We start from the raw sequence: 18,917 nt of genomic DNA, 5'->3' as shown, positions 1-18,917 counted from the left end.
TTAGATTGGGAGCAGTCAACTAAGCAATAAATGGAATATAATAATTGGACATTACATTGTGGTTGAAAAAATACAGCATTAAGTTGTAGAATTACATGAAGAAGAAAAAAAAATGTGGCTCATTTTTTTTCCATCAACAATACAATCTGTAGAGATCACAATGATCTTAGTCATGGCAGTATTAAAAAAAAAAAATAGACATACACATCAAATATTCACAAAATGTCCTGCATTTGGAATATTCAACATACATAACAGAAGTCCTTGAAAGGCTGAAAAAGAGGAATATTGCTTGACTGAAAGCCATTACAGGAACATGCGAGCATAGTCTTCAGTGGTATATAATCTACCATATTATTTATAAGGATATGCTAAAGTAAAAGCAAACCCTCTCCGCCCCCAAGTTTAACCTGCTCAACAGTGTTGCTAATATCCCTTTTATATTTTTAAACAAGGAAACCACGGCATACATACAAAATTACGTTTCCATTTTTGGGCAGTGATTGAAAATAGGATAATTGCATCATGCTTAGTGTAATTTCAGGCTGGTTCTAAATATGGTCTTCGTACTAGCCTATAGGGCTTGCATGTTAGTGTACTGAGAATTTATACAAAAATAAGTATTAGCATATTATTTTCTTCAAGTGATTGAAGAGATTTATATTCTGCATTGAATAGGAATGATCATAATGTATGGCAATGTAAGGCAGAAAGGGAATTTGGAATGACGTGTCCATTTAAAAAAAAAAAAAAAAAAAAAAAAAAGCCACCCAATCCACAAAAAAGACAAAATATACGTACTTTCACCGGTCACATCCTTGCCCCCCTTCGCCTTTGTAAAGCCATTACACCACCGACTAAAAGGGACGATACAGACATAACAGGTGACATCATCACCAAACACATTTTTGGTCCACATTGTGTCATTTTTAACAATAAAAAAGACACTTGAATAAATGAGGGAGTGATTGGGCAGAACAGTTGTGATGTCCTACCAAAAAAAAAAAAAAAAAAAAAAAAAGACATGCACAGAACCCAGTCAAATATTTTGACATCATATTTGTCTTTTGTGTTCCTGAACCCTGAGCTAAATCAAAATTATTGTAGAAATATATGTATATAACAAGCTTGTAGCAAAACATTTGATCAACTCAAAAGGTCAGAGTACACCTCAAATGTACCTTGACGCGGAAAAAACACTTTGCTTCAAGTGGTACAATTGTCACTGGTATACTCGCGTGGACCTTTGTCATGTAAATATTCCTCAATACTGCCCAAAATTCCTCATGTCCACACTCTCTCGCCAAAAGGCAGCCACCATTACAAAAGAAAAAAAATAATAATCAAAATGTGTTGCTTTCATTGTCAAGGCTTGGTTTCCACTCTCTTGAAACATGCACAGCCTATTCCGCTAACAAAAACAAAAAAAAATGCCCTGACCTTTAACAAGTGCCCTTCAAGTATTTATGTATTTGAAACAGCCAACGTTGGCCCTTTAACAACCCTGACTATGAAAAATAATAGTAATTAATATACGTCATGTAGAACCCTACTTATGAAAAGTATCGGACACAACACTAGCAGAAGGGGAAGGTAAACATCTCAGCTGTCGTTACTGAAATATAGTCCCTTTCAGTTGAAAAAAATGCAACCGTCTACCGAGCGCGCGCCACATGACACCATCTTGCCGGGAGAGATGTTTGCTGCCCCACGAGCGCACCCTCAACGCTTTCAATTGTGTTTCTTGAGGAGTCCGTGGACTGTGCTGTCAGGATCACTGGGGCTGAAGTCGGGGCACATGCCGTTAGTCATTTTGTTGTTGGCAGTGTCGTGCACGTGCTGAGAAGTTGCCTGTTGGTGTTGGCAGGGACCGGCGAGGAGGTCAGAATTTTTAGGGTACAGGTACTCCTCGGCAAAGTCAATATGTTCTTCCACAAAGGTCTGGAAATTCTCTGTGGACACCACGGGAGGGGACAAGAGAAGAGAAGAAAACCTCAGGACTTCCCTTAGTGCTGAAAAGGCTTAAAGGTCAAGTGTCATGAAATAGATGATTTGTAGTATGTTATTAATAAAAAAAAAAACGGCAGCCGGTATGGACCCATCCGCTTTTTCCCCCACCACACTTTTTGTAACCCCCGCCATGAAAATCCTCTCGAGGGATTTGTTTTTGACAAGAAGCAGGAAGCGACATTGGAGGCAGTAGCGCGCTCAAGCGGACTCGTTTGTTTCTATGCGGGAAGATAGCTCGTTGTTCCTTTGTCTTTGCCAAAATGCCGGCTCGTTGCATTGCTGGATATTGCTCGAACACTCGGGACGATGGATTTACCCTTCATAATTTTCCGAGAGACCCGGTTCGTCGTGAAAAATGGATTGCACGGGTGCAAAGGACGAGAGCTTCGTGGGTTCCAAATGACAGGTAGGCGTGTTTCCAGCTACTAAAAAAAAAAAAAAAAAAAAAAAAAATGGTTTGGGGGAAACCACGTAATCCGTTTCTCATAACATAACAAAAAATCCTCGTACGTGTGACACAGATGCTAAATGTGTCGATGTGCGCGTTGGACGGCTTCCGTTTCAGGCTCGCCGGCGAAGGCTTCGGCGTCGTGCCTTGTGGACGAGCACGGCTTCGGCCGGGTGGCTCATACATTATGTCTGGGAGTCTGTCACTCAGAAGTGATCCGCATATCATCTAAATATGGCTCGAAACAATAGGGTAATATTTCCCCGGGCACTTCACTCGATTGTGAGATGTTCTCGTCTTCGAAAAGAGCTTCCATGTCTGAAGCGGCGTGTCCCAGAGTAGGAGCAACAGCGTGTTTTCAATGGCGAATGTCGGGGGTGATGTCACGGACAGTAGATGAAGCCAATATGGTGACCACTTGGATGTCGAATGACAATCCCGCAATTTTGCGCATGGGTGATGCGCTCCCCGCTCATATTTATTTTTTCATATGGACATTGAAGTGAATAACGTTATATGTATTTTTCATTTCAATATCTATTTTAGAATGTTTACAGGGATGACACTTGACCTTTAATAACGCTTCATTCCTCATTTTTAGACGATGGTGCTTTACTTTTAGACCAAAATTAGGCTTCATTTTAAAGAGTGATTCATTGAGTTCTCACCGAATGTGATTTTTCCTGCGCCTTCGCTGTCAATGGCAGTAAACAAGCAGGTGACACTGAGGTGACTCACTCCCAAAGCGGTCTTGAGAATAACTGCCAACTGGGGCTCTGCGATGGCGCCGTCCTCCTCGTCCTCAAACATCTGAAGTGTCACATTATAGACAAATTGTTAGCTGATTGTCATCAACTATTCTTCTCACCCTAACTGACTTGCTCTCTGGTTTTGAGACTAAAGGGCAGAATGGGATTAGGTGCCTATTTTTTTTTTTTCAAATAGAATTTATTCCAAATGCGCTTTGAAAACTGAATGAAGCCCCGCATCAAGAGAAGCTGACTTGGCTTTAAGAATTGATGTCTCTAAAAACAGACACGCCCCTTTCACCAGAATCCATTTCCTTCTTCTGTTGTATGGACACCTTCGGGCAAAATAAGTCTGTAAGAGCAGCAATATAATTTCTGTGCAAATGTTTTCAGTCTGAATAATTAGTGAAATAATTTCAGCTAAGTTTTAATTATGTAATATCGAGTATTCACAAATTGTTTATCACATGTATGCTGTGGATGATGATTGTATTGCATTCTGTGTTATTTAAAATGAGGATTTGAGGTTTGCTACGTAGCTGACACGTTGTGATGACGTAATGAACCGGAAGAACAACAAAGGTTAGACGGACAGTGAAAGTATGGACAATTGGGCGAAATTGTTTTTTGAACATCATCAACATCCATCATCACCCGCAATCCTCATCATTTTCTTTGTGTGTTTGTCCATTGACCTGGATTTGCTGTGCCCATGCGATGTGGAAACAATTTTGTTTACTTTATTTTTGTTGTTTGAATTCGAGTAAAAACATTGTCTTTGAACAAACCACCTGCTCATGAATTACTTTGGTTTCCCCCTTTTTTGTGCAAGTAAAGAAGGAATGATGCGTCAAGATCAGCCCGATTAGGAAATTACAAGGTCTATGAAATGCTTAAAGGCTGAAACCTACGTGGTTTCTCAATTGAAGCCAATAGCCATCGAACAACAACACTGCAGGATGAGATATTACCAACGGTGTTCCGATACTTTTGTCAAATATTCAAGTACCTGCCCACTTCACAGTTGGTAGCCGCCCATTCAACTCGGCAACGTGGCATTTCCGGGCTTTAAGCGAGCAAGTCTCAGCCACTGCCGAGTAATCCAAATACAGCGTATAAAGTATACATGTTGTGTTTCACGACAACACTTGACTAAATACCCTGTTGTATGATTTGCGCATGCAGTGTGTAAATGTTAACACACGATCAAACAATGGAAAAAACGACGTTCTCAAATCCCAGGTGGGGAAAAAAAACCCAACAACTATCTTAAAAAAATACCTTGAGGGTCTTGCCTACAAAAAATGTTTTATAAAACTAATAAAAAGACTATCAGATTATAGAAATTAATTTAAGAACAAGCTAGAATGGGACCTTTATAGCTATTTTGCAAAAGTTTCTTTTTCATGACCCTACTTAAAATTTTAATTGATTGCAATTGCAGATTTCTTGCAAATTTGCAGGCTGAAGCTGAAACAGTATGTTTTGTTCCAAAGACAGAACAACAAAATCACACATAACATAACTATAAACCATATTCAATCTATTACTTAGGTGGGCTTAAATCTTAAAAACAGAACTTACCTTGAAGGCCAATTTCAGCGTTTCCAGAGTTTTGGAAGGTCTGCATACAACAGATAAGGCTATCACATATTCTCTGATATCCACGCTGTTATCTTCACACTAGAAAAGTGAGAGCAGCCCAAATTACAAAAAAATGAAGAAAATGACCGTGACTGTGTCCATCCATGTTTTCATTTCATTTGTGCAAATGTCCCTGAAATGCTAGAAACGTGTTTTGGAGCGCAAATATATTTCTCAAGCTTTACAGCAAATGCTGACCTCGTCAAAAAGGGCGAATGTGTCTTGTAACATATCTGAAACAGGCACATCCAAGAACTGAGCAAAGTCTTCCAAGCACAGCTTCTGTCCTTGCAGCTTCCTGGATCTGCTCCCGTAATCCTGAAGAACCTTTTCAGGGTTTCGGGGTTTAAGCCTATGACAGAAAATTAATTAGCGTTAAGAGTGTACACACAAAAATATGAGACATTGGATAGTGGTACAAGTTGGTATGATAAGAGCAGCAGCGGCAACAAGAACAACCAAGACCACAATCCCACCTGCATCCATTGCTGAGTGAGCCTTAAACGACTTACCCGAGCCTCCTGACAAGTTTGGAAAACTCCAACAGGCAGGTGTCAACTGGCAGTCTTAACTGGCCTTCTGCCATTGCCAGCTGGCAGTCCTCAAATGAATAATCGGTGATGGGGACCCCCAGGGCCCTGTTGCAGTGAAAACAACGGCAGGTCTTTAATACATAAAACACGTTGCGAGGGAAAGAAACGCGGCTGTGTACACGCTAAACGCTGAATAAAGTTCTAAAAACTATTTGAGCTCTCATTCATTATTATTTTTTTTTTTTTTTTTTACACTCAAAAGACGAAATGCTACAATGAATTACACAACTAAAATTACACAACTTACTTGGCCATGACATGCCTCACATTGATAGCGAACAGAACAGGATTCCTTTTCTCTTCCTCAGAGGGAGTGTAGATTGGAAGGAACTGCAAAAGGAGATTTAATAGATCATAAGAGTGCATTTTCATTTAATGTCCACTGTTATATGCCCCACAAAGATCTGGAATTTAATGCAGCATGACATCATAAAGTGTGAGATGTATGAGCTTACATCCACTTACCTCTATTTCAAACACGTTGTGTAGCTGGCATAGTGTCAGCCACAAGATTTTAAACCTGGATTAAAAAAAAAAAAAAAAAAAAAGCAATGTGACTAGTCGTCATGAAATTTGTGGAATTTTCTAAAACACATGAAATGGAACGCAATAGAAAAAAAAAGTATTGCTAACGTACTTGACCGTGTCGAGTGTACCCATTACACCTCTTGTGAATGATGTTCCGTTTGCACATTTTTAGGGCAAGTGACGTAGTTTGAAATATTATACGTTGATTTGGAGAACACCTTGGAATTTCGTTTTGTACGAGCGTATTTGTGGATTTTTTTAAACTGAAAATGAAAAAGTGGCTCTAACTTGGTTGCACATTTTACAAAAGTTGAGATGATGTGTTGATAAATGTTTCAGTAAGAATGTTTTACTCTAATTTCAATTTCTTTTGGAGACGATATCACAAAACAAAACATTCCACAATTTTGTTTTTTTTTAAAGACAAAAAAGGCCACCGTATTTGCAAAATTGTCCTGTTAAGGTGGCCATTCTGACCAGACTCGGCATTTACTCGTGTTTGGGAAACCGTGTCCTTTTGCTACTTTAATAGTAGATGTAGGAGAAATATGCACGTTGCCATACAGCAGGTATTGCTTTCTCAATATTCTCGGAATTACTGGGTGACATTTTTTTTTGCAAGTAGTTTTATCATCAAATAAATGAGAAAATACTTACGCTCCAGGTCCTTGCCACGTCCAAGTGATTGTGTCCTGCACAAGACAAAAAAGGTCAATAAATGGAAGAAAGTACTTTCTGTTTAATGGCATTTCTAATGCAGTTTTCAGTTTGCTTTGCAGATCCATACTTTGAAATATCTGACATCAGTGAATGATATTGTCACGTGAGTTTTACAATATCTCTAATTTCTCCCAAATTTTGCAACCAGAATTCCAGATTACAATTAACTCATCATAAATCAATTTAAAACCGCAGTGTGCTCAGATTGCTACTTGGGTTCCAATGCATCGGCAAAAGCGGCCACCAGGTGTCTCTATAACAACAAACGTCAAAGACTGCAATAATTGGTCCATAATTTCATCTTAATCATGTCCATGTTGGAAGGAACAGATATGATTGGTTAGGTGACCTGAAAGTTCAAGAATAATCTATACACTCCATACCAAAAAAAAATCTCATTAAAAAGTATCAATAGTATTATCATGAGTGTGCTGAAATCAGAGCTTTGTTTCCTTATTTGCAAAAAAAAAAAAAAAAAAAAAAAAAACAACATACATATCTGTTTAAGATGCAAAAAATCGTACCAGTTTGTTTGGGTATCGCATCACAACTGGCTGTACTGGTACCGCTGGGATGAAGGCTCCTACAAGACCCAAAAACTTATAGGTTATGTTTTTCAAACCAAAAGCATTCACGTTTTCATGTCACTAAAAAGGAAAATGGGGATATCCGTTCACACTGTACTTAAAAATAAAAGAAGAATTATTGACACAATCTGTGTTGGAACGGAGTTCCGTACACACATCTGAAATGAGGATGAAAAAGATCTTACCTGGTTTAAAGGTGATTAGGCAGGATCGATTTGTGCAGGTTCCTTCTGGAAAAATCATTATCTGCATGAAAGAAACGCAGGCATCATGTAACAAAGTGTATGTTGTGAACATTTTGAAAAGCGGTGCAGCTTCCGTACAAAATTAATATTTATCCCTGAAAATGTAAACGCGCTTCACGGTATACAGCACTCCAGGTGCAGAAATTTAATACAAATTTGAGGCAGTCTACAACAGGAGGCTTTCTTCTCAGAGATATTTCCTGCTGCTTCCAACACTGAAGTGGATCCACACGTGGCCTGATTTACTAAAACGTTTGCGTGTGCTAGAATGGACGCAAACTTGATTGCTGACGCAGATAAGATGTGGGATCTGATCTACTAACTGGGCACACAGGATTGTGTCTGCCAACTGGGACATTTTAGTTAGGCGGTTCCTTTTGCACATTCTGGGAGGAGGATATGCAAATTGGCATATTTGGCACGCGCACTGCGATTTATCAAACCCGCAACAAATTCCAACGCAAGTTTGATTGAGCATTTCTAAATACCATCTAAAAGGCAGATGTAAGTGACAACACTAACTGACTTAGAAGTGCAGGGAAAATAAGAGGCAACGGGGAGAACAGATGTTTTCCAGCTCCTGTAAATATTTTGAAATTCCAGAAACGAAAATGATGACAATCTATCATCTATATAGGTTTTGGAGCTTCTGAGTGAGGGTCAACTTGGAGCCAGTCGCATGAAGGAAACAGATGACTGACGACAAAAGTCATTTGCATTCGGTCGTGGCCAAGTTTGGAAGAAATGGAGGCTTTCTGCGACACGCTCTTTACCTGTGGCCATTCACCTCCAGCGTGGGCTCGGCGTTTGATCTCTTCCACAGTCTTCTTTCTGGAGTCCTGGTCTGATCTTGATACAAACACTGGCCTGATGTACTTTATCAAAGCTGGAGGCAAAGAAAGAAAGATAACGGGCTTTAGCTGGACTCACTTTTAAAATCACTTTGACAATAGTGAGAGTAGCGGAATCTAGTTACGCTAGTAATTTTATGACTGTTTAAATGTGTTGACAAAATTGAATTAATTAAAATTCAAGCACAGCTACAAAGTGTTGATTTAGTTCACTCAATTAACAACATAAAGGAGAAAACAATCATCTCTCTCAGGCAAGTATCTGCTCATCTGATTACACATCATCAATAACTTGATAACAAAAAGACCGATTAGGACAAGTAACACACAAGCGGAAAAAAATAAAATTTACTAGGATACTTGGGTTGCAAAATATTGAAGTAAGCTCTGCACGGGACAGTTGATCTGCCATTTAGTTGGCATCAATGCTTTACAGTTAAAAATCCTAATGGGTAATATCCTATCGCTGTTGTTTGTCCCCGCCACGGTTTCAAATAGATCCAGTTTCAAAGCATACAGAAGTAGATGAAAAGTTAAAAAGTAACAATATACTGGCAGAGTGCCAAAAGAAATCTTTGAATCAGCACCAGCTTCATTCAAATCTCTGGTGTGGATTAATTTGAGTTTTACAAAATTGTGTAAAGATATTTGACTGTCTGCAAAGATTGCTTGAAAAATGACCCTTGCTTAAAAGGAAACAAACAAATATATATATATATATATATATATATATATATATATATGAGCAAGCATCTCCAGCATAAGCATTCTGATACGGTAAAACCTTCCTGGACCACGCCGGTGGAGCAACTCCAAAAGATGATTAATAACAGTGAAACAATTATAATTGAAAATTCTTTTTGAACACAGTTTCACTTGAGATGAAAAAATAATACATGAAGTAAATGTAAAAGTTTTACACTTGCAGCTCTTTTCCATGGTTGAAGATGTGGGCTTTGGTCAGTCACTGAAAACGCCTGGCCAATATTTTGTTTTGCCCTGTTGTACACATTTCAGCAGCAATGGAAATCCCAACCACAATGACGAGACAACTTGTGTGTTTGGGGTGTATTATTTACGTTTCAGTTGTTAGACTTTTTATTCTACTGTATCGCAATGTGTATACAAGTAGTCAAGGAAAATGAGGTAGGTTAATTAGGTTAGGTGTAATTACTGTGAACTTGAACCAAAACTTTTATTTAGTACACAATTGAGACTGGATTTGTTGACTGCTAAAACCGTTTTTGGTGAAAAACAAAATTATCTGTCCAGTTGCACCCCAATCATAGAAATTGTATCCAGCTTTTAAGGTCTTAACTTGACGCACATAAAGGGAAAAGTACTATGATTTACAGAAGGAACCGAGAGCTGATGTAAATTGTCTTAAAAAAAAAAAAGGCATATAAAGGCTAGCATAGCACGAGTCGTGCAGTCATGCAAAGAATGAATTGATTCCAACTGTGAGCTGATGGAAGGGGATTAAGACTCCAACTCCAACCTCAAGAGACACTCTGCACACGTCACCGTGGCTGAGCAGGTCTTAATACCTTGTCTGGATTCAACTTGCTCAATTTGGGCATTGGGTCTGGATCCTCCAACAAATCTGACCAGCAAACCTAATTTGCATGATTACGTGGAGTTCTAAAAAAGTCGTTGGGGGAAAAAAAAAAACTCATTTTAAAAAATTAATAAAAACTGGGCCCACACATTCCTTGGTGCAGAATGTTTATATCATATTCTGTTTTTTTTTTTAAATGCACATGTCAATTTTCAGGGCAATTGCATAAAAATATCATTAGCGCTTAGTTAACATGAAGCCACAGACTGCTACTACAGGACAGCCATGCATGATTTCTGCATAATCTATAATTTCAAAAGATAAAACTCTGATCGTTACTCACTTCCCCAGACGGGTATATCCTTGCTCTCTGCTTTCATGACGATGGAGGCCATTGTCATGGTGACTGGTATGGCATCAAAGTAGGAAGAGTGGGGAGCCAGAGTGAGAATTGGCGCTTCGGCGGGCAACGCCCGCTGCCCTTTTACGGTCATCCAATGGAAGCCGCCCGCAAACCACATGACCCGCATGATGATCTTCAAAATGACGTCAACCAGTCTGAAAGCAAGAGGAATCAAGTTTAAAGGCCACAATTGGCATGATCAACGGAGATCAAACGCATGAAACGGTGATCTCCATGTACCACAAAATGGAAATCCTTTTCACATCAGAGGCTGCCACCGCGGCCGGTGCAACAGCAACTGCCACAACGTGTCGAAATCCGCTGAGCGAATCGCACTTCAAACATTCGCGCACACACAGCAGGGCACTCACCGCCTCCAGAGGCACTGCGGTTCCACGGCAGTCTCAGAGCGTCCCGCCGAGGCCAGAAACGCAAAAGGCCAAGCCAGCAGCATCATGGATGCGGCTATGAGTAGACGGATGGGGAATAGCGTGACTGTCATGACTGCGATCTGAAAAAGGTGAGAGGAAGAAATATGGATATGTAAAACATCTGAACAACGCATTCAGGGTGATTCATTCTACTAACTGACTGTGCAAAAATCCTCTGGGGTACGGTCAATCATACTGGAAAACAGCAAGGTGCCGACCACAAGGTGACTAGCATATAATTTTTTCGAATGTTGTCGTATGTAAAAGAACAAAATCACCCCCCCCCCCAAAAAAAAAGAAAAAAATTACCAATATACTCAGATTTGCAAAATGTACAGGTGTGGACAGGTAACGTTACAGGTGTGATCAACCAAAACTCCCTCGCGATCGACGCATTGAGCACCCCTGGTGTAACTGAATTTCCTTTGACACAGCTCATCATGTTGTTGACTTTCGACGTAAATGCGCTCGCAGCACGTGAAGCAGCTCGGAACATGCGCTTTCGGCATCACTTCCGTACATGCTCAGTACGGTTAACTTGCATTTCCTGTTTCCGGGTGAATATTGATTGTTTAGGAGCAGGCTTGTTTTCTTCACAACGTTTATGAAATAAACACGTAAATTAACGTCCACACTACACAAAATAAGCGACGTCTTTCAATGTCTATTTTTTCTACTCGTAACAAATTTTACGCGCGTGATTTTTCGTGCTCGACTGTGCAGATTTGCGAGTGCGATGGTGCGCGGGCGTGAACGCTCCCGTCAATGGTGTGACTTCTTTACGAACTCCATCCAATGTAGAAAACTAAAAATCTAACAAAAAAGGTACATACGGGAAGTCGCTGTTGTGTTAAAACTGCAGAATTCAATAAGTACGAGTACATATGAGATTTGAGGGGGAAGACGAAAAACAGGTGTGCTGCATGTACGTACGTACTGTACATGGGCGTGGGCGTGAGCTGGTTACCGCTATCAGATTACACTGCACTTTGAAAAGGTCACCGTTTCAACACCAAACAAATTTTCCTATTTTATGAGGGGTTTGGCAGATTGGTTTTTTTTTCGCATGAGGACAACATCTTCAAATTAACATTTGCAACCAGCTGTGAGCATTGATAAAAGGAACTGCATGTTACCCATGCAGATCCTCACATCTGTTTAGCAAGAGTTTGGCAATGACAGCCACTTTCATTTTGCATTCTTTGTCAATTTGGTTTGTTCAGCACAATAGTGATTCATTTGACAATTTAATGAATTAATTAAACAAACAAAAATTCTGAGGAGCCACTTGGGAGTTGAAAAAGCTGGCTTTTTTTAGGAAGCTGAGCCAAAAGAACCGCCGCATTAAAGAGAGCCTAAATTCCCATTACTACAAAATATCTGTAATGAGATTATTAGACGTGGCGGCATTAGCCTGACAGCGACAGTTGCTTACAATAAAGATGACAACAACTTGGGAACAAGTTGTAAATGCCAGGCACACGTACACAAAAGACGATATTGATACTCGCATTCACACATATGAACAATTTAGAGAATTTGATTTACTAAAACAATTACTTTTCAAGATGAGTCTTTTAAGCCACTGATTTAAAAAAAAAAAAAAAAAGGTTAAGATTAACCATTCTCACAACAGATCCCCGAGTTTATCTTCTGTCAATATTTGTCTAGAGTAGAGAACTGTATTGGGTCTATCTGATCTGGAGACACTTCTTATCATCATCATGGACAATCAGTTTACATTGTACCCAAACAGTAGAAAACGATAGCAGACGGAACACATTTAGCTGAATATGCATTTATTATAAATTAGCGATACGACAGCAATAATAATACATTTTAGCATGCTACAGCAGCCTTTACAAATGAAAAGAGTTCTCGGTTTTGATCAGGGTTGTGTTGGTCAATACAGTTGTTTACAAGCTTGGTGTTTACAGCCTCAATGTGTCATCCGTGCCCCGCACATCTCTGTTAAAAAAATGAATACCATTGACATTATTCTTCATATAACAATGAGTGAACGGTTGAATTCCAACTGACGTTGTTAAGTCATGGTCATTGGTATTGAATGAGTGCTAATATATTTTTGACATTTAAACTTCACTTCTAATGGTTGGACATTTGATGGGAGCTCTTGTAATGGATATATTAATAACGTTGTGGCTGGTCAGTGTATTGGAGACAGAACCGTGCATCCCTTGGCTATCAATTGGTGAACAGTTTTAAAGAAAAGGACAAACCGGACTGAATTCAAGTTATAATGTTAGAAAAGCCTTTCTCGGAGTATCCGGGCAGTAACGACCTACGCATTCGCTAAATTGTGTATCCGTATGCAAAGCATGACCTGTCGTGGATGACACATTCTGTAGAATCAAATTATGGTTAATTTCCTCAAATATGAGAGTTTTATGATTAGTGTGGTATGGAAAGAAAATTATATGAAAGCCGCATAGCGAGGGCTGCATGCAAATGAATTAACGACAACAATAAAAAGTATAATAATCAATAATAAATCATAAAACACAACCACAATCTATGTGGTCATAAACGCCACATGGACTCTTCTTGTAATCTTTTGCTGTGACTGTTCAGTCACACTTCACCAAATGTTACCAAGTCATGGTTTGAAATATGGAACCCATTTTGAACCGTTTGTCTAGATTGACAAATGTATTTGTTTATACATTATAAATATTTGTACCATACAGCATATACTTAGAATTAGCATGATCAACATTGTGTAAAATCAGTTTTATATTTGCATTTACATTCGTTTGAAATATTATTATATGTATTTATTTAGCAAGCTAACCTCGTGAAAAACCGACACTGAGATACAAATCAAATCTTAATGTTTGTGAAGTTACAGCCTTAATATTTACTATTAGCGACACTTGATGAGATTTTTCTAATGTAAACCGTGACTAGACTATTACGGTTGGGAAACTGTGATCTAGTTACCTTAACAATTACCTTGTTAACACGGCGAGAAATATGACTAATAGCTGTGAAAGCCAAGTAAACATCAGAAAGTGTGATCACATCACACTAAATTAGGCGAAAAGAAACAATCAATTCAAGTCACTAAACATCAGAAGATTCCAGATCACATTCACGCATGTATCCCGTACTAATGAATAATAAATACTTTCATCTGTGTGCCTTATTCCATGTCAGGAGATAATGACAGTTAAACCATGCAACTGGATGTTTAAAGTAAAATTGTGACAAGACACGTGGATAATATTCAACTTTGAATGATTACATTGTCATCACAGAACACACACACACAAAACAAAAAGGACTGCGTAGCTCAATCGGGTAACCTGATGATGAGTTATAAATTTAAAAGACCCTTTCCGGTGGACAAGCGGTTAGAGCATCGCCCTCACAGTTCCGAAGAGCTCCGCCTGTGTGGATTTTGCATGCTTTCCGGTTTCCTCCCACCTCCCAAAAACATGCACGCCAGGTTAATTGAAGACTCTAAAGTGTGAATATGAGTTCTAAAGGTTGTTTGTTCGGTGTGCCCTCCGATTGGCTGGCGACCAGTTCAGTGCTCCCCGCATCCTGCCCGAAGAGAGATGGAGGAGGCTCCAGACACTCCCGCGACCCTTGTGAGGATACGCGGCTCAGATAATGGATGGGTGGGAATACCATGTTCCTCTCTGAACGTCAACAAACATGGTGTGAAAACTGTCACTGATCAACAATTTTACTACGACGCGTGTGGAATGGGATGCGTGAAGCAGCAAAGCAGAAATAAAACTGCATTTTTTTTAAGGTAAATAATTGCTCCAGCACTGATTAAACCTGAACGTGACAAGAACTAATGTTTGAAATAACCAAAATGTGAGTTTAGTAGCAACAAGCTAGGCCCATCATCATCATGTAGGGACGGCCATGCTCATAATTATTTCATGCTTCAGGATTCCTATAATATAGCCAGTTTTGTGTTTTGGACGTGTTTCTGCACATTGCAATACTAACATATAAATTGGATATGTCTTTTTTTCTTTTTTTTTTTTTTTCCAAAACAGGCGGAACGCAACACGCGAGTAGCTAGCGTTAGCCGAGTGGCTAAGACTCGCACAGCTGACTTCCATCCTTTGCACAAACCGGAAAACGGCCGTCACGATTCGTGGTGGCAGCCCGGCTGCATTATTTAATCACAAACACGTCAGTGCATGAGCGCGAGACATTTACTCACCTTGGCCTTTTCCATGGGGGTCAATTTCAAGACGTGAACAAAAGGGTTTCTGAAAGGAGGCGGTTGGTCCATCTTCTTCCCGTCGGCGTCCGTCGCACGTCGTCCGCGAGCCCCCAACCTCATTGCGACCCACAAATATTTGTCAAGTGCACTGTCAGTATCCAAAACGCGGACGCGATAATAACCAGGCTCCTGAAGAGAGACTTTCCACGCGCAACGCAGTCCCTTTTCGCCTGTATCGCGCTTCTGCAGCTAATTACGGCGACGGTGCGTATTCATTAAGGCTATCTCCCTTCTTCGGGCACCATGGAGGGATAATGGTCAGCTGGGGGATTAGGCGGGGTTATTCGAAGTCGGCTTTATCTGGACGCCGAGTCGTCTTTTTTTTCCCCCCCTTCAGCTCCGTTGCGCAAAGGCTAAAATCCGCTAGCTGGGGATGCTAACGGGCTGGAGCCACGATTCCGCTGCCCTGTCTCTGCGCATGCGCGCCGCATCCTTTCAGCGTCCGACCCCACTTTCAGGTTACAAACGACAACAAATACATACTTCGATGACCCCTTTTGTTCGTTTACGTATGTACATATGTCGAATCAAAAATAGGTGAAAATCATAGTCCAATCTGTTTGTATTGGTATTTGGTTTGCGCAATCTACTCTATTATAATATCATTTCCAAACAATATTACAACATAATTTCTAGCTGACCGCTGAAAAATTATTCCGCAAACATGGCTCCACGAAATTTAATTTTACAATTCACGTGGTTTACAACCAAAATACGTATCGTTTGGTGTGCGTTTCCATTTGCATTGGTGCATTTATGTGCACGGGAGGCAGTGACGCAGGCAAAGAGGAAGCACATAATTTACGCAATTTTGTAATTTAAAAATCCCACTCGACAGGTGTGGACCTCAAGCCTGTACAGTATTGCATATCCTGTAAACTAGCAAATGATATTTCCAAACCGGACATTCCCAATCCACAGCTACTGATGGACTCGATGAGGCAATATTTTTCAGTCATCATTTGCTCCCCTCTAGTGGGGATAAGCTTAATAACACATGCACCGCATAAGCAAGGAAGCGGACCCACCGCTTTGTGGTAATTATATTTCATAATTATTTTTTGATTACATTTTTTCACGTCCCCATTGTAAATGCTACATTATCTATCTATCTATCTATCTATCTATCTATCTATCTATCTATCTATCTATCTATCTATCTATCTATCTATCTATCTATCTATCTATCTATCTATCTATCTATCTATCTATCTATAAAACTCAAAACAAAGTACAGTACTGCTTACAGCGTATCATCGGGACCTTATCGAGACAAGGACCCACGTTCTGTGGATTGCATGACTAATTTAGCTCATGCAGGAAGTTGTTCAATTAACTGACTCACACATTCACATCATCATCATCATGTTTGCACACATTTTAAAAAAAAATATTTTGTAATTTCCAATAGATCAGGAATCACCTCTTCAACATTCATACACATAAGCAGACCCACTACTCGCTCCTTTTCATTTTTGTCGAGCATGCAGTCCAAGTGCCCCCGTAGGCTGACGTATGAGGTAGTGACATTTGCATTTGACAGGAATCACATCAGACATGGTTAATACTGCTGCGGATGCAGGGACACGGAGAAAAAAAACAACAACAAAAAAAAACCCAGCAGAATCGCTTTTCCCTCATACAACCTGCCACCCCCGCCCCACAGCCACCCCCACATTCCTTCGGTCTCATAGCCGAGGTGCTTAAATTAAAAAGGAAGAAATGCAATTTAAAGACATGGGGTAAACAATCACAAAACACTTGTTTCTGAAGGAGACACAATTTGCCGCTGCCTTGTCCAATTTCTTATGGCCTGGAGGGCCGCGGCTGCACTTTAACACCCGGTTGTACGCCTCTGATTAAAACTCTAATGTCAGTGTTGAATCAATCCATATGACATTTTCCAACTACACGAGTTTCAGGACATTATATACAAACAGCATTTTTTTTCCCCCCTATTGTTTTTCAGTTGGTAACAGCAAGGTGACTCACACTGTGTTGCAAGACCAATGCCTTCCAACTATTTGTGAGGGGAAAGGGAAGTTACAATATCCAAGACAAGTGTAAATATGCATGTCACTATCACTGGTTTATAGTTTTTTTTTTCATGTTTTTTTTTGCCAAAGTTGCATATAGGCACGAACCAGATTAACACAATGATTCCTGCTTCAGAGAACATTTTAGCTGGTCAAACAATTAGGTGCCTGTCCTCTTTCAAGATGAAATGTCACAAAAACAGCAAACAAACAATTTCCATTTTAAAAACGGCATATGAACGCGTTCTTGCCGCTTAAGAAATTTAACCACTCCGAATATGTCAAGCCTAAATGTGTCTTTTAGTTAACAATAGTCTTGGAATTTGACACAATGATGGCTACTAATGAGACACAAACACATATTTGGTGCATCCAATTCATTGGTGCCATTGTATAGCAAAGAGAAAAGGAGAAATCAAGCTGAGAGGACGTCCAGCTTTTTAAAACATTATTAAACCCGGATAACCCCCCCGGGCCAAACATCTGAGGCCGAGTGACATACGGACCATTGTTTGCCTCGCACCACAGTAATGTTTTACTAGCCCTTGCGCCCTTGTCAATCAATGGCCGCCGTGTTCCGAAACATATTCAACACACAGAGAAAACACTTTGGCTTGAGGAAATGGATTGTGCGCATGATTGGCAGGCGACCCGGTGGATGTGTCAATCAACTAAAGCTCTTTGTTTTTGCTCCTGTCCCCAGCCGACAGGTCAAAAAGAGCTTTACTATTGTCGTTTCTGGCTTGCTCAACACAATACTGACACATATATGTATTTGACAATTAGTTCATGCTTGAATACTTTCTCTTATCATTATGTATTTTATTAATCTGATGAGATTTGAAAAGAAAATTAAACCTAGCCTCCGGCCACTATGGGTGTTGATGGTGGTGGATGAGAGGATAGCCTCCCACCAAATTTGGGTTAGGGCGGATGGGGACTGACTCTTCCATGTGCCTATGCGCCAAACAACTGCCAAGGGTACCCACCCTTTTTGAAGTTCTTGGAGAGGACCCCTGCTCGGGACTCCCTCATTCTGTTCGGGACTTCATTGCTCACATGGGTGATGCCAGTGAGACTTTGAGAGAATCTGAGCAGTGTCAATTTTGGACTTTTGTCCTCAACAAAACACCATGTTCACACCGAAGGGTGTCTATGTGGACAATTGGCGCCTGGGCGCCCTAGACTGCATTTCGATGATCGGCTTTGTGGTTGTGTTTCGTGACCACACATCTTAGACAGTAGGGAGCGTGGGGCAAATCTGTCAACCGATCACCACCTGGTTGTTTGTTGGCTCCAACGGTGGGGGAAGATGCCTCTTCGACCTACAGACCCAAATGTAATGTGAGGAGATTCAGGCAATGTCTGGTTGTGTCTTCTTTCAGAAGTAGCTTTACCTCCCACCGATAGCACAACTTCGAGTCTGAATGGACCGTGTTCCCAACTCCATATTCCGACCGTTGCTGTGGCCATAAGGTGGTCTGTGTTTGTAACGGGAGAGATGCCATCAAGATGAAGAAGGAGTTCTATATATGGCCTTTTTTTGTCTATAGGACTCCAGAAGCAGCTGACGGATACCGGCAGACCAAATGAAATACAGCTTTTGTATTTGCTGAGGCAAAAACAAAAACTTGGGTGAGGTCTTGGAAAATGACTTCCTGCCCCTCCTATTCATGGGGGTTAACGTCCTTGGGGAAATTAACCCTAGAGAACCCATAGTCTCACATATTTAAAAGAGGGTTTGGATAGATGTCTTGGGTTCTCTAGGGTTAATATGGCCCCCGGTGGCAGAACGCCAGGCGTGGATGAGAGCAGCCTGGAGTTCTAACAGGCTCTGCACGTTC

General features: G+C 40.4%; 1 protein-coding gene across 1 annotated transcript; it reads right to left on the bottom strand.

Annotated features, from left to right (window-relative positions):
• Positions 1 to 1,002: 1,002 nt before the first annotated feature.
• On the bottom strand, positions 1,003 to 15,460 carry LOC133501099 (lysophosphatidylcholine acyltransferase 1). Its single transcript, XM_061820551.1, has 14 exons — positions 14,975 to 15,460; positions 10,708 to 10,847; positions 10,277 to 10,491; positions 8,298 to 8,410; positions 7,465 to 7,525; positions 7,217 to 7,275; positions 6,630 to 6,664; positions 5,910 to 5,964; positions 5,692 to 5,774; positions 5,364 to 5,489; positions 5,050 to 5,203; positions 4,792 to 4,890; positions 3,127 to 3,268; positions 1,003 to 1,952 (listed from the first exon to the last, which is right to left on the bottom strand). Exons 1-14 carry the CDS (start codon positions 15,095 to 15,097, stop codon positions 1,732 to 1,734), a joined length of 1,626 nt encoding a protein of 541 aa, XP_061676535.1. The 5' UTR covers positions 15,098 to 15,460; the 3' UTR covers positions 1,003 to 1,731.
• Positions 15,461 to 18,917: the final 3,457 nt, after the last annotated feature.

This window comes from Syngnathoides biaculeatus, chromosome 5 (genome assembly GCF_019802595.1).
Source record: "Syngnathoides biaculeatus isolate LvHL_M chromosome 5, ASM1980259v1, whole genome shotgun sequence".
Lineage (NCBI taxonomy): Eukaryota > Metazoa > Chordata > Actinopteri > Syngnathiformes > Syngnathidae > Syngnathoides > Syngnathoides biaculeatus.
Note: the sequence above shows the minus strand (reverse complement) of the source record. Positions and strands in the feature narration are given on the sequence as shown.

What these genes read in the sequence shown, in the direction of transcription:
- LOC133501099 (XM_061820551.1), bottom strand. Translation starts at nt 15,097, where the DNA reads ATGAGGTTGGGGGCTCGCGGACGACGTGCGACGGACGCCGACGGGAAG. An exon ending in CCGCAGTGCCTCTGGAGGCG is followed by an intron (nt 10,492 to 10,707) that starts GTGAGTGCCCTG and finishes TCTTGCTTTCAG; the next exon opens with ACTGGTTGACGTCATTTTGA. An exon ending in TGCGATACCCAAACAAACTG is followed by an intron (nt 6,665 to 7,216) that starts GTACGATTTTTT and finishes TGTCTTGTGCAG; the next exon opens with GACACAATCACTTGGACGTG.